This window comes from Acomys minous, assembly GCF_964271855.1.
Source record: "Acomys minous genome assembly, chromosome: 4".
Classification (NCBI taxonomy): domain Eukaryota; kingdom Metazoa; phylum Chordata; class Mammalia; order Rodentia; family Muridae; genus Acomys; species Acomys minous.
The window spans coordinates 8727774-8749551 of record NC_140486.1 but is presented as its reverse complement, the minus strand read 5'-3'; the positions used below and the strand labels follow the sequence as shown (position 1 = coordinate 8749551).

General features: G+C 46.6%; 1 protein-coding gene and 1 long non-coding RNA gene across 2 annotated transcripts; both read right to left on the bottom strand.

Annotated features, from left to right (window-relative positions):
- Positions 1-4413: 4413 nt before the first annotated feature.
- On the bottom strand, positions 4414-13389 carry RBFA (ribosome binding factor A). Its single transcript, XM_084779389.1, has 6 exons — positions 13120-13389; positions 10146-10365; positions 9625-9737; positions 6975-7059; positions 5473-5546; positions 4414-5210 (listed from the first exon to the last, which is right to left on the bottom strand). The coding sequence occupies exons 1-6, from the start codon at positions 13281-13283 to the stop codon at positions 4820-4822; spliced, it is 1047 nt and encodes a 348-aa protein (XP_084635515.1). The 5' UTR covers positions 13284-13389; the 3' UTR covers positions 4414-4819.
- Positions 11694-13112, bottom strand: LOC311596176. Its single transcript, XR_014778749.1, has 2 exons — positions 12005-13112; positions 11694-11900 (listed from the first exon to the last, which is right to left on the bottom strand). It is a non-coding gene; the product is annotated as an uncharacterized lncRNA (long non-coding RNA).
- Positions 13390-21778: the final 8389 nt, after the last annotated feature.

The following is a 21778-nucleotide window of genomic DNA, read 5'->3' as shown; positions in this document are numbered from 1 at the left end:
GATCAGCAAGAAGTAGTCTAAAGAAGTCTATGCCCCACTTTCCCCTCTAACTTTCACTCTCACCTACATAGTGTTGGGTGGTTGGAAGGGATTGAGGTGGAGAAAGGTGGTAGATACAAGAACTAAAAAAAAAAAGGCATACCTACAGTGGAGCCTCAGAACCAAGACTAATTTCCTGTTGTTTTCAGCAAGTTAGTGGTACCTCATTAGGACAGCCACAAGACATTAACATAAATTCCCGAAGTTCAGCTGGGGACAATGTGGCCCTAAGGCATATGAGCATGATAGAGTAATATAACTACTGAGCAAACAGGAACTCTGAGCTCATGCTGAGTAACTCCTCTGGCCAGGCACAGGAGAAAGTGACTTCACAGTGGACAGGTTGTCAGATGTCACCATTGTGGACGCAGCAGCATGGATGTCACTGGTGACAGCCCAAGCTGAGAACACGCCTGGCTGATGTGACATTCTTGCCATAGAGGCAAGCTTTGAGTAGACTCCTCCTCAGATGCAACAGGGGCTTGTCACAATAGCTGAGCTGCACTTCTTCAGGGTAGGAAGGAAGGATGAGGGGGTAAAGGGCACCACTGGTACAGGGGACAATCTAAATGGGTGACATCTAACCAGCAACAGGCTGTCTTGAGTCTGAGGGGGAGGGGCTTCCACTCTGCTGACACCACTGAAAATCTCAAGTGTTTGACATGGCACATTACATCTTCACTTTATAGTGGCCCACAAACCAAACCAATCTTATTTCCAGCCCAATTATGCATTATGTCTGCAAAACTGGTATCCCTTTAAATATTTCCTGCAGAGTCAACATGGTCAAGTATGAAAGCGTTGTAACCTGAAATCACCGCACTAGAGGAGAAATGCTGCGGGCTTTTGTTGGGTTGGTTTTGAACAGGGTCTTTTGGGGCTGGTTTTTGCTTGTGATTCCCTTGACTCATCTTCCTGAATGGTTAATGACATGTATTCATAAATCATCTCTTGGGAGTCCTTCCACTGCATTTTGGGGTTGGTAAGACCTGTTCCCCTGACTCTAACCCTCTCAGAATTCCTGTCACAGGTGAGAGACCAAGGTCCTACTAGAGGGAGGAGCTGCAAGCCAGGGGGACCTGCTGTGACCACAGAACACAGTAGAACATTCTCTAAATCTTCCAATCCCCAGATGAGAGGAGGCAAAAGGCCTCCATGGGATTCCAATCTTTCCAACTCCACTTTTCTCTCCTCCTATGGAGCCAAGGCTTCCTAAGACACCCACATCCCAGGACAAGGTTTCCAGCAACAGTACATGTGCAAGCCCTGTGGATCTCAGCACTGTTAGGCCACAGAACTCCCAGCGCTTACAGTCTATGCACATACAGTACACACAGGTCCCCACACACTGGCATTCACATAACCATGCAGAAGGCATGCATATGCCTAACATGCACACATCCTTCCACACCCTCACATTCACATGTGGACATATGAACATTCACACACGGATACCTGCATACACGGGCATTCAATCCTGCATTAGCACAGGTGGGTACTCTCAGGCATGTCCATGCATAATTGTACACGCAGACACTTATACATAGACTTCTAGACACACACATACCCACATATATGCATGAGACAAACTGTGAATGCCTCAGACTCATGTGTGCATGTTCTCCTTAGGGTGTATTCCTGCGGCTGCACCTATCAGTGCGGACTGTATTGCTGTATATAAGTAGAATTTAGGGGAGACTATTACGGGCCCGGGCAGGGACTGCAGATACATCCTCCCCACAGCCTAAAGCTTTTCTGTTGTCTTCTTCTTGTTTTGTTTTTAAGACAGGGTCTTGCTATACAACCCGGGCTGGCAGCTCAAATTATCCTGCTGCTGCTGCCTCCTTCATGCTAAGATAATGGGCCATGACCAGCCTGGAGCTGTTTGAAACAGGAAAACTACCACCAAGATGTGACTAAGGTAAAAGTCCATGAAAAGGACACTTAATTAGGGTTAGCCGCAAAGGAATGCAGAATGCCGGCTTACTCCATCTCAGCTTGGAGTATATGCTGAGTGAGTATTCAAATTGTTCTCTGTGTGAGTCCTAGAATTGCTGAAAGTCTAATGACAGAGCAGCTGACTTCTCAAGCACACAGTCATTTAAGTAACAGGGCCACTGTTCTACTGTCAGCTTAAAGATGCTGTCTTGATAAAACTTGGAAAAGACACTTGTCCTGGAAAGACAGCTGACTGCTGGCTATGACTGCTGGTGGCTGCATGTCACTGGCTATTATTGGGTGTGATCAGATGTCACTATGGCACCCGTTGACATCTGAGCGAAAGCAGAGTGAGCAGTCTGAGTCACACTCAACAACGCTCCCATGCGTGGCCTGCAATCTTGTTTCAGCTCACAGGAAGCTAGTATCCTTTCCGCAGTCTAAGTGCCATGTCTTTCACTTTTTTGAGCTTTCTGATGCTCTTTTCCCGTTTAAAACAGGATATGATAATTTACAAGGTGAAGCGTAAACAGCCCAATGAGCCTTTACATTGGCGCTCATACAAACCACTCAGCACAACAGAGCGTGCATTGCGTCCCTTGGGGATCGTCTGGCACAAGGATGCATTTTAGGAAATACACATTGGAGGGAAGCCAGAAGTGCAAAACACACAAACATCGTCTGCCACCATAGGACAATCATATCTAGATCACAGGCAGGGTCCCATGGGCAGCCCTCCGACCTGTGACACACTCTTTTTGCTCCATCACAGCCTCCATACAAACCTGTTTTGCCTGTTTTGGGGACCCTTTTCCTCCTACTGTGTTGCCTCATCCAGCCTTTACAACTTGATGTGCCATGTTTGGCTGATGTCCCTGGGAGGCCTGCCCTTTTCTGAAAGGAAATGGAGGAGGGGTGGATCTGGGGCAGAGAGGAAGTGTGTAGGAGGGAGAGGAAGGAGGCTGTTGGGGTGTATTATATGAGGGAATAAATTACAGAATGAGAAAGAAGAGGAGGAGGAGGGAGAAGGGGAGGAAGAAGAGGAAGGGGAGGGGGGAGGAGGAGGGGAAGCTGCCATACAGAATCTCCCTCCAAATTGTTGGTCAAGCCCCCTCCCCCCAAACCCCAACACTTCCCGGCAAAAAATACACGCTATTACCATTGCTCTTAATTAGATCTTTTGTTTTGTTTGTTTGTTTTGTTTTTTGAGACAGGGTTTCTCTGTGTAGCCTTGGCTGTGCTGGACTCGCTTTGTAGACCAGGCTGGCCTCGAACTCACAGCGATCCGCCTGCCTCTGCCTCCCGAGTGCTGGGTCTTAATTAGATCTTAATGGTAACCCCTTACTGCTGGAGATGTCACACATGCTGGTCATAAGACATGGAGTATTCAAGCGGGTGCTGACCTAAAAACTTTCTCCCTTGCTGGCTAGCTTTCATAGTACTAGAAGACGCTATGCAGGCTGCTGCAAGAGAAAAGTCACCCAACGCCTTACCTGGCTATGAACCTGTGAGCTATAATAGTGACCATTCTGGCAAGACGGGCCCATCAACATAACAGAGGCATGAATGTTACAGTAGTAACCAATTCCCTTCTGGTTGGATTTAAGGCCCACTCTCAGAAGGGAACTCATGCCTGGTACTGTAAACGTGGTAGAGCACCTGTAGCTGGGAGGCCATATGCCCTCCAGAACCTACATGGACCCAGTATCAAACTGCCTTCCAAATACAGATTAGTATAGTCGTTTTCTTCATCAGAGGACTCCCAGAGATCCACAGCCGGTCAAAGTGCATAGAAGGACACAAGTTAACTATAACCCTGAATGGGCTTACCTACAGCACACCCTCTCTCCCTCAAATCTCAGGGGATAATTTTCAAGAGAGGTGGAAAGACTCTAATAGCCAGACCTCAGGAAGAACTTCTGGCCGGGCAGTGGTGGCGCACGCCTTTAATCCCAGCACTCGGTAGGCAGAGGCAGGACAATCTTTGGAGGCCAGCCTGGTCTACAAAGCGAGTCCAGGACAATCAAGGCTACACAGAGAAACCCTGTTTTAAAAAACTAAACTAATAATTATAATAATAAAAAAATTAAAAAAAAGAACTTCTGCGGAACAACATCTTCCAGACATGACAGATCATCACACTCATCTGCACAATATCAAGCTAGTCACCACGTCAGCATGGATGGCGGAGGAGGTCTTAAGGCCTCACCCCCAGATAAGGAGCTACTGGCAGCTGATGGTTCCTAGGGGGCAAAGGGTCAGTTTTCCTTAGGGGCAGCAGTGTAGCCCCTGGTAGGATGTTACACATGGGCGGCACTAACTAGATCCAGTGAGACAGGAAGTGGGGGGGAGACTTAGGGAGTGAAACCCTGGAATAGTTAGCAGGGAGCTGAGAAAAGTAGACGTGAGCAAGACCCACTGTGTAATATGAAAGTCTCAAAGAAGAAATACAAACCATTTTATTTAAAAAGAAGTCACCCAGGGACCAGGGAGCAAGCCCCGAGAACCAGCTGTGGAGGTCTGCAGAGGTAGGCCCATGGGTTCTACGCTCAACTCTCTGGCCCCTGAGGCCAGGCTGCCTGTGCTAGTGACTGTGAGGCGAGTCTCTCACTGATAAGATGTCACATGAACACTGGAGGAAATTCTAGTGAGTTAGGATAGGTAATTAACTGTATAAAGAGCTGGAAAAAGCTGCTGAACAACAAACAGCATAAGGATGCCTCCACCAAGAGCTCCGCCTGCATCGACTGTCTCTAAAGCACACTCTACACTCCGCTCCAACGTGTCGTCCAGCAGTCCGTCCGACGCTCAGGACGGGGCAGGCAGCACTGAGGCCTCACCCCTACCCCTGTTCTCTTTGGCCAGAGAGCCCCTGCTGTCCCCGGTCATATCCAGCTTCTGTTTGCCACCCTTCCTCTGCCTCGTGGGCTTGACATTCATAGTCCGTGGTGCTGCCCTCATCTTCGTCCTCATCCTCCTCACCCAAAAGGAAGCTTTTGGGGGAAGTGTCCTGGTACCGGCGGGACGGTGCCTTCCTCCTCCTGGGCAAAGGAGGCAGCTCCGGCAGCAGCCCCCGCCCTGAGGGTGGGGCCAGGCGCACGCTCAGGAGCCCCTTCTCCTTCTTGCGTTTGTACTCCATTATTTGTTTATTCAGCGCCTTGTGGTCAATCCCACACAGGTTTGGGTGTGTAGTTGGTTCTGGGGAGTCATGTGGTGACAAGACATCGGGGTTCCTGTGGGGAGGAAAGAAGCCTTCACACAGAGCCTAAACCAAGCTCCAAACCAGGGTGTAAAAACCAGAGACAGCGGCTGGGATGGCAGTGTGCGCATCCTCAGCTTTCTGCGTCTGAGTATGGTGGTGCTCGGGCAGTCACCCAGAACTATGCAGACATGGGCTGGACCCAGGGGCAGGCACCAAGGGGCAATGTAGGCTGCTAGAGGCACAGACTAGGTGGCATCTGTCACAGGTAACATAAAAATGTCCACATGTCTCACCTCAAACCATCTTGTGCCGAGTCATCCCTTTCATCTGGGGGTCCAAAGTCAGCCACTGCGAGTAACCGATCTACCTGAAAGGCAAGCATGGCTGATGGAGGGCCACAGCTCTTGCCCTCTGCTTCCAGGGCAGATGCCTTCTCAGTGTGGTGATTCACACCCTCTCTGCTCCGTCAACCTGTCCCTGACAATGACTAAGCTTTCTAGAACTGGTAACACTAGGCAAGTCTATGAGGAAACTAGACACTGGTTGAATTGTGTAACTAAAATGCACTGCTTTCTAAAGCAGTTTTGCAAAATGATTCTGTTTTGCCACAGAATTTGAGTGTTTGAGAAGCCTTTAGCATGGCAAGAACAGATGTGAGAAGGTCACAGACAGTCACAGCCACAGGAGCCCACTCTGAGGGATCAACAGGCCTGAATCAAAAGCAGCAGGACTCTGAGAGGCAGAGGCAGGGGGATGTCTGTGAGCTTAAAGTCAGCCTGGTCTACATAGCAAGTTTGAGGACAGCCAAGGCTACAAAATGAGACTATCTCTTAAAAAATATAAAGTAAATTAACTGAAAACTTAAAATTTTACTCATTAATGAATATAAATGAGTATAAAAATATGTGTATTAAAAAAAAAGTATGAAGTAAAAAAAGCTACTTATTAAATGGCTCACTGGGTAAAGGCACTTGATGAAGGCAAGCCTGGTGACCTGAGTAGGATCCTCAGGACAGACACTGAAGAAGCTTGTCCTATGACCTCTGACCTCCTCACGTACTGCGCTGGCTAGTTTTATACCAATTTGCCATAAGCTAGAGTCATCTGGGAAGAGGAAACTGCAACTGAGAAAATGCCCCTGTAGACATTTTCTGGCCTGTGGGCAAGCCTGAAGAGTATTTTTTGGCCTATAGGACACTTTCTTAATTAGGGATTGATGTGGGCGTGCCCGGCCCACTGTGGTGGCACCGCCCCTGGGCAGGTGGTCCTCAGGTGTGTAAGGAAGCACCACCAGGAGCAAGCGGATAAGCAAAACTGCTACCTGGTCCCTGTCTCCAGCTACTGTCCAGTTCCAGTTCCTGCTCTGACTTCCCTCAGGGATGGACTGTGATGTGGAACTGTAACTGAAATAAGCTCTCTCCTCCCCAAGTTGCTTTTGGTCATGTTGCTTGATCATAGCCATGGAAACTCTATGGAACCCACACATATAAACGTGAATAAATAGGGATGGAGAAATGAGTTGGTGGTTGGGAACACTGGCTGCTCTTCCAGAGGCTCTGGGTTCAATTCCCAGCACCCACATACTAGTTCCTGGAATCAAATGTCCTTTTCTGGCCTCAGAGGGCAATAAATGCATGTGGTGCAGACAGACATACAGGTAAAACATTCATACACATTTTGAAAATCTAATTAATAAATAGATAGATTGATAGACAGATAGATGATGATGGATGTTTGTTCTGGAGTTCATGGGATTTGGGGGGAGGGGGAAAGGCTATTTCTTTAAAAAGCTCACCTCAGCCAGGACTACGTCTTTTTTGTCTTGAACAAACACTATGGGTGGAACATTTCTCAGGGTCTGTTGAGACATCAAAAGATGCCTAAGGAGAGAGCACATGACATTTAGTGGTGAGGACAAAACAGTAACTACGTCAAACCCACACATTTACCAGGCTGTGAGGGAGACTTGCTCACTATGGAGGCAGGAAGAGGAGGGAAGGCAAATGGCCGGAGAGAGAAGCAAAGCTCTGGTGAAGCCTTTTCCAAACTGCTGCATCACAGAAGAATACAAGACGCACTATAGCAGAGTTGCTCTTCACTCCTCCAGGGTGGCTGGGCCCCAGTGAACAAGCTGTTTGTTGGACTTACAGCATCCTGTCCTCGGTGGACAGTCCCTGAAAGGACTCCAGCCTGACATGCCTGCACCCTAGAGATGAAGCGTTTCTGTACAGCTCAGTCATGCGATGCAGACCAGCAAAATAAGGTCTCAGCCCTGCAACCCCTTGACCTTTGACACCAAATTCTGGCCGATCACAATAGCCTCAAAGAGCCATTACTCAGCTAAGTTTCTGACTGCCTCCAACCCAAACCCCACTTGTTTAACAGTGAAAGAGGAAATGATCCTTCTCTGATGGTTTCAGACACTCTCTGTGGGAGTGGATGGCCACTGACCCTGGCAGGGAATGTGAGAGAGCAGGACAGACAGACATGCTGGACGGACCCCACACATGGCTTCCCAGCACAGCCTTCTTCCTGAGAAGGAGCAGTCTGTGAAGGAAGGGACAAGAGTCACAGGAGGAGCTGCATGTGTGTGGGAGACACCTCACTCTGAGATGCTGAGATGCGTGGCCACCTGGACTTCTGCCTTTCTTTTTTTTTTAAACTGAATAAGCTGAGTGTACTGGCTAGTTTTGTGTCAACTTGAGATAAGCTAGAGTTATCAGAGAGGAAAGAGGCTCAGTTTAGGAAATCCCTCCATGAGATGCACTGTCAGACATTTTTTCAAGCAGTAATTGATGGAGGAGAGCGCAGTCCATGTGGGTGGTGCCATCCCTGGGCTGGTGGTCCTGGGCTCTTTAAAAGAGCAAGCTGAGCAAGTCAGAGGGAGCGAGGCAGTAAGCAGCACCCTCCATGGCCTCTGCATCAGCTCCTGCTTCCAGGGTCCTGTCCTGCTTGAGCTCCTGTCCTGACGTCCTTCAATTATGAACAGCAATGTGGAAGTGTGAGCCAAACAAGCCTTTCCCTCCCTGTCATGGTGTTTCGTCACAGCAACGGAAACCCTAACTAAGACACTGAGTAACGTCATGGTATCCAAGCAGCTCATCAGTTTCAAGACCTTGGGTCTCAGGATTCTTTGCAGTCTTACTGAGAATGGCCAACGACTTTTGTTTATGTTGCTCTACTGATGTTTACTACACTGAAAATTAAATCTGAGAAACTTAAAATTGACACATTGTAAAAGTCATTTAAAGCAAGCCGTTGAAGGCCTACTAACTGCTAGCACAAACGTTTTTAGTGAAAAAAAAAAACTTTTTAAAGAAGTATTGAGACAATTGCCTTGGTTGTGTGTGTGCACATTTCTGAGGCCAAGTTCAGTGGAGGGCAACGCTCTGAACCTACTTCCTGCGGCTATTTTTGCTGATACACATGAAACTGGCTTCACACAGATAAGAACCTGAGGAAGGGGAAATGTATTAATAGTTCTTAGGAAAGCCCGGATCATCTTTGGCCACCCACAAAACCTGACCCAATTAAGCATCACGGTAAAGTGCGGCAGGCTAAACCACGTGTGGTTTCACAGCCTTGTACGCTGGTCGAGCGGTTGACACTAGGTCAACCCTGCACAGTCCCGTGTGGCACTTGTAAACCCGTGTCTTGCTCACTCATGATCCCATAAGAACTAAAGTTCTTCTGGCCGTCAAGCTCACAGACAGCTCAGTTCTGGCCCAGCACTGGGTATGAGCAGCTGTCTGCTCTTTAGTGGTTCACTGTGCATTCTTAGAAAAGTCTGCCAAAAACCTACACTTGAGCAGCTGTAGAATACACTGGGCCTCACTCAGCACCCAGAGATCTGCCTGTGTTTCCCATCAAAGGCCAATATTTAAAATACCATATTTTTACTTTTTTTTTTTTGGGTTTTTCAAGACAGGGTTTCTTTTTGTAGACCTGGCTATCCTGGAACTCACTTTGTAGACCAGGCTAGCCTTGAACTCACACAGATCTGCCCGCCTCTGCCTCCCAAGTGCTGGTGTTAAAGGCATGCGCCACCATGCCGGCTCATATTTTAATTTTTTTTTTACTTGTTCATTCAGGATGCCTTTAGGTGAATGAGGCACTGTGTGTTCATTAAGTGTGGGCAGGGGTGGAATAAGGAAGCCCCAGCACGGTGAGGCAGACAGCACATCCTAGCATTGCCAAGACAGTTCTTGCCTCACAGCGCCTTGAAGGGACCTGTGGAGCCCTACCAAGCTTTTAAGAAATCTGATTAAATTAAGTCTTACAGAAAAATGCAACTTAGACTCTAAGAATCAAGGAGATGCTTCCAAGATTTTCCTTAAAAGCAAAACTCCTCAGTGAGAACTCTTAGAAGTTTACCCACAGACAAACGGCCAAGCCACCTAAGGTGCAGGCAGAAGGCAGTACTCATAGAAAGCAAACACCATCACCTCATGTAGGCAGCGCTCCTCTGCAGGACAGCCTCCGTGTGCCTGTTCTGGTCTGCAGAAACACCTGTCTTCCAGTATGCTCGGCAGGCGGAGAAGTCTGAAGTCACCGAGACCTGAGGTGCGCCCCAACTGCAAGTTACTTTAAGTTTAGTCTTCACAGTTCACACAGTATGCTGGAGATACAGACTACAGCTCCCTTGGCCTCTTATACCCAGAAAATTAGTCTGGTACCCCACAGCACTGCTCATAGCGATCTCTCCAGATGCTGGAAAGGACCCTCACTATCTTTATCAAGACAAAGGCAGGGTGGCTACCTCACCACATTCCTCAACTACTTCTAATGTTTTGTCTCATCACACTGGCTGGCACCGTGTAGTCACAGGCCCCTCACCCAGGTAAAGAAAAGGTTCTGCCTCTGCACTTTGACCCACAACTTAAATCAGATTTGGCAGCACCTCTGCACTCCCAAACCAAGACCTCAGGTGTGTGCCCTGCTGCTCCCAGCCCCGACCTGTGCTCACCTTGGAGAGCTCCACGTTCAGGTCATAGAGCTCCTGGCTCACTTCAGGAGTGCACAGCAATTCTGTCAGTGCTTTGTAGAGAAGGCCATTGAGGGCTCTCAGGCGTATACTGTCTTCCTTCCTAGCCTTCTTGGCAGTGCTCTTCGTGAGGAACTCATACTTGGATGGCTTGTGAGTCAAGTGAGGCCCCAGAGATGGACCTTCATACCAAAACTTCTTTCTATATCAAAACAAACAAATAAACAAACAAACAAAAAAACTAGATTGGGGGAGGGGGCGCTGGAGAAATGACTCAGTAGTTAACAGCATACTCTACCCTTTCAGGGGACCTGGGTTCGGTTCCCAGCACCCATGTGGTGTGTCACAATCACTGTTCCAGGAATCTGACACACTCTTTAGACCACCACAGATACCAGGCATGCACATGGTGACTGGACATGCATGCAGGCAAAATACTCATACATGGGCTGGAAAGATGGCTCAGAGGTTAAGAGCACTGGCTGCTCTTCCAAAGGTCCTGAGTTCAATTCCTAGCAACCACATGGAGGCTCATAACCATCTATAATGAGATCTGGTGCCCTCTTCTGGCATGGACGTGTACATGCAGGTAGAACACTGTATACATAATAAATAAATACATCTTTAAAAAAAATACTCATACACATAAAATAAATGAGAGGGGGTGTTCAGGCCTCGAATGTGCTACCACAGCTTTAAAAATCACACACACACAGGCTGAGTGGTGGCAACACACACCTGTGGGCCCAGAAATCAAGAGGGAAAGGCAGGTATGGACTTCTGTGAGTTAGAGGCCAGCCTGGTCTACAGGGTGAGTTCCAGGACAGCCAGGGCTGTTATACAGAGAAACCCTGTCTCAAGAAATCACACATACACCCACACACAAACTCATAAACATTAATAAATCTTTAAAGGGGAGGGCTTGGGGCTGGAGAGATGACTTAGAGGTTAAGAGCACTGGCTGCTCTTTGAGAGGTCCTGAGTTCAATTCCTAGCAACCACATGGTGGCTCACAACCATCTATAATGAGATCTGGCACCCTCTTCTGTTGAGCAGGCACAAATGCAGACAGAACATTGTATACATAATAAATAATTTTTTAAAAAGGGAGGCTCTTAAAGAGAAAAGTTAAGAATAAGGAGTTGGCTGAACTACATCAAAAGGCTATGACACTTCAAGTGTAGGTGCTTTTACTGGACACGGGTATGTTAATGGGAAGCTAACAACCACTGCAGGTTAATGGACAACAACATGGCTGTGGGAGTGACATTTACCACAACCCTGTAACTTTGACTTGTGTCTATCTAAGGTGGAAGGGCAGACAGGGCTTTAGGTTTTATCTCCAAATTTCACGAAAAGCACTACGCCTTGTTGATCAAGGTTGACGGTTCTGTGTGTTCCACTGAATACTGAGGAAGCCTCAAGGGTCCCTGTTGGAACAGGAGGGAGCTCCAGCAGTGTGGGGAAGGAGGACAAATGCTCCAGGTAAGTACAAAATGCTTACGAGCAGAGAGACCAAAGGCTACACACACGTGGCTCCTGGACCATGTTTTCCAGCCCCTTCCAGGAACTTCTCTGGACTTCTCAAAAATGTCTCTCAGGGTTGAAGGAGGCATACGTAAGGTGAGCTTAAGACATCTTGAAGTGCCAGAAAGTAAGAAACTGCTAACCGTATGGAGTATGTCAAAGGGAACAAAGAGGGTGAGAGGGCTGCTGATGGCCAAAGATGGAACACTTCTGGGAAAACAAAACCTTCGTGGATAACCACAAGCCCAGGTGACGAATGAGTTAATAAATGAAGGGGCACATGATCGCCCACATCCATGATCGCACTCCCTCACCTCTTACTCTTACGGTCAGGGGCTACATAGCAACTTCATACCAAAAACGACCTAAGAGACTCCTGACACCGCCGAACACCGGGAAGCACACTGGCTATCTGCGTCCTTCATAAGACAGGACAAAATGGTGCTTTCCCTGTTACTTTTCCCCAAGTCTACAATCCACATAGAATCACAAAGAAAATATCAAATTCCAGTGGTGGACAACCACATAACTTCCAAGCAGGATTCTCAAAAACTATTAAAGCTGTCAAACAGAACCTGGGCGTGGTGGCGCACACCTTTAATCCCAGCACTAGTGAGGCAGAGGCAGGTGGATTGCTGTGAGTTTGAGGACAGCCTGGTCTACAAAGTAGTCCAGGATAGCCAAGGCTACACAGAGAAACCCTATCTTGAAAAACAACAACAAAAAAAAAAGCTGTCAAACAGAAGATGACTGAACTCACCAGTCTAGTTACCATGTCTGAATAGGAAAAGACATTAAGGACATCACATTAACTTAAGTTCTAATAGAGAATCTGAGGCCAATTCTATGCACTTCTTCATAAACCTAAAACCACCTGTAAAATCATTTGTTAAAACAACCCCCTCCCCAAATATAAACTGGCTTACCACACTTAGCAGATTCTAAGAAGGTGTGGAAATAAAAAATATTTTTCTTTTGTTCTTGTTGGTTTTTTTTTTTTTTTTTTTTTTAAGAGACAGGGTTTCTCTGCTTAGCCCTGACTATCCTTAACTCATGCTGCAGACAAGGCTGGCCTTGAACTCAGATCCACCCACCTCTGCCTCGAGAGTGCTGGGATTAGTGTACACGACAACCGCCTGGTGAAATTAAAGTATTTTATCAATCTTTATTATTAAAAATATATAATTAAAACAAATTTTGTGTAGTATGAGGTTTCAGGAAGCTGTACAAAAAGAGCAGGTGAAACTGCAGGTGATCTGCCAATAATCACCATTTAACACGAATATAGATAGCATTGCCTCCCTCCCCACAGACATCTGTTCCCACGGTACCAGCCCAGGTCCTGTGGGCATCCGCTCCCTGCAGAAACTGCCTCCGTTTAACCGTGCACCAGGCGACCAGGCCCGCAGCAGGCCCTTGCCGGGCATACCTGGTTTTGGAGGCAAATTTCTTGAGCAAATTCTTGCTGCCGCAGGAGGCCACCGAGGTTTGCAGGGCCCGCGCGTGGCCGGGAAGAAGCGCGACCCCGTGGCCGCCCCGCAGGGCCTGCAGCGGCGCGCAGGAGCACCTCAGACCCGCGATCCCCGCCCACATTCCTCGGAGCGCGCGGCCCACAACCACGAGTGGGCGTGTGAACCTTAGAAGACCAAAGACCTGGCCTCTGACCCGGCAACAGGAAGACCTCCGCGCGGTGGGCGTGGCTAAGCGTCGTGTGGGCGTGGCTACGGCGCGGAGTTATGACAGCCTTGTGGGCGGGGCGCCACAGTGGGCAGTGTGGCTAGCGGTCCAAATGACCCAGCGGTTTTTTTTTCCAGCCGTGCAAGTTATTTTATTATTTACTTACTTGACTGCGTGTATGTGGCATATGCACGTAAATTCAGGTGCCCTCGGAAGCCGGAGGAAGGCGTGGTATCCCTTGGAGCCGGAGTTAGAGAGTTGAAAACTGCCTAACGGGTTGCTAGAAACCCAGCACTGCTCTCTGGAAACTCAGCCAAGTGCCTGTAACACTTTAGCCATCTTTTCAGCCCCACCCAGCTTATTTAAACCATGGTGACATTACTGTAGTGTGCATGTCAAAAAGCTAGAAGATTTTTTAAAAAATCATTTTACCACTAAACAAGCAACAAATGTTAGAGGAGACAGTTAAGTTTAACATAACTCAAACATACAATGCACCGTGTATGGAACCAGTATATGACGGTCATCAATATAAGACTATCTATGGCTTGATGTATTAGTTTTAAGATTATTTTAAAAGTGAAAAACCAGGGTAAAAAGCAGACGAAGAATTAAGAACCCTTGTACCCAGGCACAGCATTCAGGGATGCAGAGGCAAGCAGATCTCAGTGAGTTCCAGGCCTACCTAGTCTATAAAGTGAGTCTAGGACAGCCAAGGCTGCACATACTTGAAAACCCAAAACCCAACAGACCATCTCTGCATCCAGGTGCTGTGGATGAGGAGCTGGAGCTGGGCAAGCCTAACTCCGCTGCAGTCTCCTGAGGGAGGACTCAGTTCTCTTCATTGCTGTCGTTAGTTTTCCCACTCTCCTTTTTCCCTGTGGTGTTTTTTCCACTCAACTAAAATAAGCAGTCATTTCATCATTGGGGAGAAAATTGAGTACAGGGACATAACTGGTTTTTAACAAGATGGAAGGCAACCTGGTCCACCAAGAAATCAGTAGATCTAGTCGAGAGTTTTCACCCAAACTCAAATAAAAAACAAGCCTGGTGTTTGCACTTAAACCTGCTGTCTGCAGGCTGAGGTTTTGTAGTCAGTTGCTAAGGGCAGTGGCCTTTTCTTTCAGCTGTTTCTCCAGGCCATGCTGCTCCAGGTAGCAAGGGAAGCCATGCTCAGCAGTAGTCAGGACAAGCAGCGCTTTAAGCGAATCACTGAAAAATCAAGGAACCGGGATCTAATAATTGGTCTTTTCTGACTTATTCTATTTCAGTAGGGTTGGAGCAATTCGGAGTAACGCTGGCCAACAGCATGCTGTGTGAAGGTTGGGTTAAGGTAGGTTTGTTTTGTTTGGTTTTGGTGTTTGGCTTTTTAAGACAGGGTTTCTCTGTGTTAGACTTGGCTGCCCTGGACTCACTTTGTAGGCCAGGCTAGCCTCGAACTCACCTCGATCTGCCTGCCTCTCCTTCCCTGAGTGCTGGGATTACAGGTGTGTGCACCCGGCTGAGGTGGGTTTCTCAAGTTGGACATCAGAAAGGTGTGCTGTACAGTTGTCCGTGGGATCCACAGCTGGGCAGGAAAACTGCCTCACTTTCCTTAGTTTTTTTTTTCTCTCCTGCTATATATTAATAAAAAGCCCATTTCTCTGGGTAGTGCTCATGCCCCTAATCCTAACACACAGGAAGCAGAGGCAGGCAGATCTCTGAGTCTGAGGCCAGCCTGGTCTACAGAACAAGTTCCAGCATAGCCGGGGCTACGCAGAGAAACCCTGTCTCAAAACAAACAAACAGGTCGTGTTCCCATAGCAGTAAACAGGCTGTACAGAAGCAGAGGCAGCTGTTGATACCTCACAGCCCATTATCCTGCCCTTACCTCACCTGCAGGCCAGCAGGAGCTCCCAGGCATTGCAGAGCAAAGGGTCAACAGTCCTTAAGGAATGCCTGGCTCCATATTAAGGTTTTTTCCCAGCCATCCTGGGGACCCCTGTAAATTGTTACTCAGACCTGAGTGTTCCAATGACTGGGAGGGAACACTTCATTTCTGGGCAGGTGGGAACAGAGCCATCAGGTTAGGGCAGAGGTCATGTACCCACAGGCCAAACAAACTTGGAGCACCTCCCCCACACAACATCATAGCTAGGTGGACATTTGTCCATAGTAACATAAGGTTGCTAGGCAAGTGCTGGTTACGTGGGAGAGGTAGAGTACATGCCTGTAGCCACTGGAGGTGAGCCAGAGCTACAGACATAGATCTCAAAAAAAAAAAAAAAGGAAAGAAAAAGAGTGTTGCCACTAAAGGCATGCTGCACTGCTCCTGGCTCCTTTGTAATTCTTAATGACTTACTCTGTGGTACAACTGGGTTGTGCTGTGGGCATGTTGGCATATGATACAACTCTTCTAAAAGTAGACCTTATGGATGGTGTGATCAACTCAACTGTAGTAGGAATTTGAGATACAGCTTTAGTCTCAGCATATTATATTGTAAATGATAACTTTATTCTCCTGTTTCAATTGTTGTCATGGAGGCACACTGCCTCCTTTTGCTAACGTAGGCCTAGCTCTGGAAGCTTCTAGCCTCTGTACAATCTAACCTAGGCCTAGAACCTTTTCAACCTCCTGAGACTTACTGCTTAATAAGCTCACCCATTCTTGACCTTTCTGAGTTCTGAGTGAAGGGACCCTTCCACAGCGACCCCAAGCCCCACAAAGACCCGAGTTTGCTTGACTAGACCAACTCTGGCAGGTTTTCACTCTGCCTAACTATGCCAAGTTTCTAACAATTCCTAGAAAAAACACAAATTATGGAAAATCCATGGACAGATAATCAGCTTATAGAACAAAATGACTAAATAACATGTTTTTATTACTTCATGGCCTTGGTAAAGAACAAAGCTGGCTCCATCCAATCAAATTAAAGGCCAACTCCTGAGTAAAAGCCAAAACCTCAGTAACTCAAACACGTCCCTGTAACCAAACAAACAGCCAGTCCTGAATTCCCAAATACACTCTGACTCAATTCTAACCAATCAATTAAAGCTTGTCAAGCCCACAGTCTATCAATTGAGCTTATGTGCTCATTTCAGGATCGCCCTCTAGAGGAGAGAGGAGATCCTAGCATTCTAGAATAAAAACACTTTTTGCATCCTGCCTTGGGGTCTTCAGCAGATCACCCGGACCCTAACATAAGCTGGCTGGTTCAAATCAGCTGTTCTGCCTCAAACTCTTCTCCCATCTGACTTATTCAATCTGGCTTTTCTCTCTGCCCCTGAATTGCTCTGTTTGGCCTCAAACTAACTGCAATAATCTGCTCTAATTGTCTGGCTCCTCATCCTCTGGCTTGTTTGAGTCTTTACTTGAGTTCTCTCTCTGCACCCTGTCTCTTTATCACTGTCCCAGTAAAACTTTCTCTGCATTGCCTTTTAAGTAGCTTCCCTTTCCTCTCTCTTCTCCTGAGAGTTGGGAGTATCCTATTCTGTAAAGTCTTCTCTGATTCGTCACTTTTTTCTGCCACTCAATTAGACATCACTTTCAAACATGGGTACTTTCTTCTACAAACCCACTTTACTTTAATTGTTTGGGATTAAAGGCATGTACCCTCATGTCTGGATCTAAGCTTTTCCCCCCACCAGATCTGCTTGCCTGTCTCCTGGATTAAAGGTGTGTTTGTATTCCAGCTGGATCACAAAGACCTAGAAGATCTTTGGATAAGATCCCTTGTCAGAACAGTCATGTTGTGCTGGGTGTGGTGGCACACACCTTTAATCCCAGCACTCTGGAGGCAGGGGCAGGCAGATCACTGTGAGTTCGAAGCCAGCCTGGTCTACAAAGTGAGTCCAGGACAGTCAAGGCTACACAGAGAAACCCTGTCTTGAAACACACACACACACACACACACACACACACACACACACACACACACAGAGTCATATTCTGAATTAACATTCCTTTACATTATATTAGTGGAAAAATTAATGTAAAAATGGATTTAGCTAATTTCTACACTAAATGGTTCTATCTGAACTCACCATCTAGTATAAATACTAGGAGATTAAAAGTTATGGTCATCAAACTTGCTCAAAAACATAAAAATCAACTCAGGGCCTGATGACACACACCTGTGGTCCTCTTGGGAAGGGGGGGGGGCTGAGAGCTTGCCTTATAACTGGCATGAAGACACTGCTTTTCCTAAAAAGCACTAACAACTCTTGGGCCCACAAGGTAACAAAAAGCAGGATGAAAGCCTGGCGTCCAGGCCTGCATTTCACATTTCCCTTTTGTCTTAAAACTCTGGGCTAGGCTCCTGCCTGACTCTGTATGTAAGGAAGCACATCAGTCACTCAAAGACTATCTATCTAAAATACAAATATAAATAAAACTTAGCCTGCCATCCTTCTTCAAGACTAAAGCACAAAAATAAGAGGAAGCACTGACGTATGAAACTTTAGACCATGATGCTACCTAGACTTGAGAAGCGAGTTAGGCAGGACCATATAATATCCCACTTGATGAAATGTCTAAAGGAGGTCAGCCTGCAAGCAGGATATAGGTTAATGGCTGCCAGAAGCTGCAGGGATTAGGAAATGGGAAACAATTGCACACCCCCCCCAATGACTTTTTCCCTAAAATTTGATTGTGGTCTCAGTTCTATATGTCTCGGACCTTGCCTGGGTGGTATTTGGAGTACATGTACAGTAGACAGCAACAGTGGTTTTCGTATCTTTAAAAATTGTTGTTATTTATTTTTGAGACAGGATCTTTTGTATCTCTGACTGGCCTCGAACATCCTATGTAGCACAGGATGAACTTGAACTTAATAAAAAAAATAAAGATTTTCCAACTATGGCACCAGCCAAGGACAATACAGGCCATAAACTTTAAACCCCTACCCAGATCTAGCCAATGGACAGGACATTCTCCACAGTTGAGTGGAGAGTGGGGTCTGACTTTCACATGAACTCTGGTGCCTCATATTTGACCATGTCCCCTGGATGGGGAGGCCTGGTGGCACTCAGAGGAAGGATAGCAGGCTACCAAGAAGAGACTTGATACCCTATGATCATATACAGGGGGAGGAAGTCCCCCTCAGGCACAGTCATAGGGGAGGGGAGTAAGGGGAAAATGGGAGGGAGGGAAGAATGGGAGGATACAAGGGATGGGATAACCATTGAGATGTAACAAAAATAAATTAATTTTTTAAAAAGTGGTAAAAAAATAAAAAATAAAAAATAAATAAAATAAAGATTTTTAATTTGTGTGTATGAGTGTTTTGCCTACCCGCATGCATAAGTGCACTGTTTGTGGGTAGATTGGTGGGTGGATTGAACCCCTACTCTGATCTACCCAACGGACAGGACATTCTCCACACTTATGTGGAGTGTGGGGACTGACTCTGACATGAACTCTGGTGCTCCATATTTGACCACCTCCCCTTGGTGGGGAGGCCTGGTGGCACTCAAAGAAAGAATAAGCAGGCTGCCAAGATGAGACTTGATAGCCTATGACCATATAGTGGGGGAGGAGGTCCCCCTGGGTCATAGACCTAGGGGAGGGGAATAGGGTGAAAGTGGGAGGGAGGGAGGAATGGGAGGATACAAGTGATGGGATAACAATTTAGTTGTAATCTGAATAAATTAATAATTAAAAACAAACAAACAAAACGAAACCAGAAGCGGGTGCTGGATCCGCTGGAACAGGAGCTACAGAAGCTTGTTAGCTGACATGGATGCTGGAAGTCAAACTTCATTTTGTTTTTCAAATAATTACTTAGTTTTATTGTCTGCCCATTGGTGTGCTGCCTGCATGTGTGTCTGTGTGAGGGTGTCAGATCTTGGAATTACAGACAGTTGTGCGGTGCCATGTGGTTGCTTGAAAGTGAACCTAGGTCCTGTGGAAGAACAGTCAGTGCTCTTAAACCACTGAGCCGTCTCTCCAGCCCCTAACCTGGGTCTTCTTGAAGAGCAACTGTAAGGAAACTTTTGGTTTCTTCTTTGTATTCTTTTGTTTTGATCTGAAATGTGGGATGTGGAAATGTTTTTAGTTCATCCTCAGCTGAAAACAGACTTATGAGAGGCACGTGATACTTGCTAGCTGGAAACAGACACGTGGTGGTCGTGCTTACAATGAGTTTTGATGTGGCATCCAATAGAAAGGCTGGACCTAAAGAGTTTTAAAGAGGCTGTTGTGTTGTGTTGTGTTGTATGTTGCACTCTCCATTCATTAAAGAAATACTAAGGAACTGGGCTACACTGCATAGAGTTATTCTCCAAGATTGGAAGGGATTGGTGTCAGCTGTGCTAGAAACTGGTCAACCATTACAATGGTTGTCATGGTGGAGGCACAAAGCCATGAAAACAGACCAATGCAATATATATAGCCAGGGGGATAAATGTTGCTAAAGACCAACTGCTTGGTAAAGGGCGTTATGCTGACCTATAAGAACAAATCCAATCTGATAATGTCATAATTGAACAAGCTTGAGATATGGTAGAGGACTAGAGGATAAAATCCACTTCAGTCAGTAAGGTCATACAAGGCCATCTAGAAGTCTTTACTGAATCATTTCTGAGATTGGCTTCGGCTGTAAACCAGACAGGTGTTGATAGAGATCTTGGCATTTGAAAATGCAAAATACTGGCCAGGCCATGCTATCACATGGGAGGCAGCACTCAGGAGGCAGAGATAGGTGGTCTCTGTGAGTTCAAGGCCAGCCTCATCTACAAAGCGTGTCCAGGACAGCGAGGGCTACACAGAGAAACCCTGTCTCAGAAAAACAAAACAAAACAACAACAAAAGAAAGAAAATGCAAATACTTAATTTAAGGGAGCAATTAAACCATTAAAAGCATGAGAAGCCCCAATAGATAGATGAATGGATATGAGAGACAGGTGGTATTGGCTCGAGCATCATGCCAATGTCATAGGATAAGCTGCAGTTAGAAGCCTCTGACATGAAAATGTCCAGCTAGCTCAGTTGGTAGAGCATGGGTCTCTGAATCTAAGGGTTGTGGGTTTGGGCCCCATGCTTGGTACCAGAATGTTAAGATTAGGTTTATAAATTGTGTTTGTTTCTTAGTTTCTCTTTTAATCTAGTTATCACACAAATCATTGAGACTCTTTTTATACTTTTTTGCTGTTGTTGTTCTCTGTGTAGCCTGTCCTAGACTAACTTTGTAGACCAGGCTGGCCTTGAACTCACAGCGATCTGCCTGCCTCTGCCTCCCAAGTGCTGGGATTAAAGTCGTGAGCCACCACCACCCAGCCTACTTTTTTTTTTTAAAATAAGCTTCACCACATAATAGCTGAGCAGCTATTACTCTCTAGGCTAACTTGGCTTCCTCCTAGCATGCATCACAGCAATACTTGCACTTTGTAGCTTTCCTTGCTGAGCTCTCTCTCCTGGTCCCTCCTGGATATCTGCCCCTGGCTCAATTCCCTCACTGAATCCCCTACTTCCTCCTCTAACTCCTCCACACTGGCTGACAGGAAGTCCAGCCCTATTCTCCCCCTGCTCAGCAACTACATATAAGCTGCTTTATTGGCATATCAGGGGACAATTGGGGAGCAGAGTTCATACAACAATGAGACAGGAGATTCTCACAAGGCTTGCAACTAGATATGGGGGGATACAGAAACCAACATTTGAATTGCACAATAACCTTATGCCTACAAGCAAAAAGTGCTTTCCTCTCAGAGCCATCTCTCTAGCCCCTTTTTTCAGTTTCTAAATTTTATCAGGAGATGGGTCTAGAGGAATGTTAATTCAGAACGTGGCTGCTCTGGCAAGAGATCACATCCAAAGACTGTCTAGGTCCATGTGAACCAGCTGGAACACAAACACGCCTTTAATTCAGGAGACAGGGAAGCGGATCTGAGCTCAAGGCCAGCCTGGTATAGAGCAAGTTTCTGGTAAAGAAAAGTTTAAATCCAGGCATGGTGGTACACACCTTTAATCCCAAACAATTAAGGTAAAGTTAATTTGTAGAAGTATGTACCCATGTTTGAAAGTCATGTCTAATTGAGTGGCAAAAGAAAGCAACAAAATCAGAGAAGATTTGACAGAATAGGATACTCCCAACTCTCAGGAGAAGTGAGAGGAAAGGGAAGCTACTTAAGAGGCAATTTTACCAGGACAGTAATAGAGAGATAGGTTTCAGAGACAGAACTCAGGTGAAGATGGAACAAACTGGAAAGTAAGAAGCCAGAAGATTAGAGCACATTGCTGAGTTAGTTGGAGGCCAAGCAGAGCAATTCTGGGCGAAGGAGAGGCCAGATTGAGTAAGTCAGCTGGGAGAAGAGTTTGAGCGAGAACAGCTGAATTGAACCAGCCAGCCTAGAGCTCAGAAAGAATAAGGGTGAGCTTATTAAGCAGTAAGTCACAGACGCTGAACGCTTCCAGGACTAGGCCTAGGTCAGCA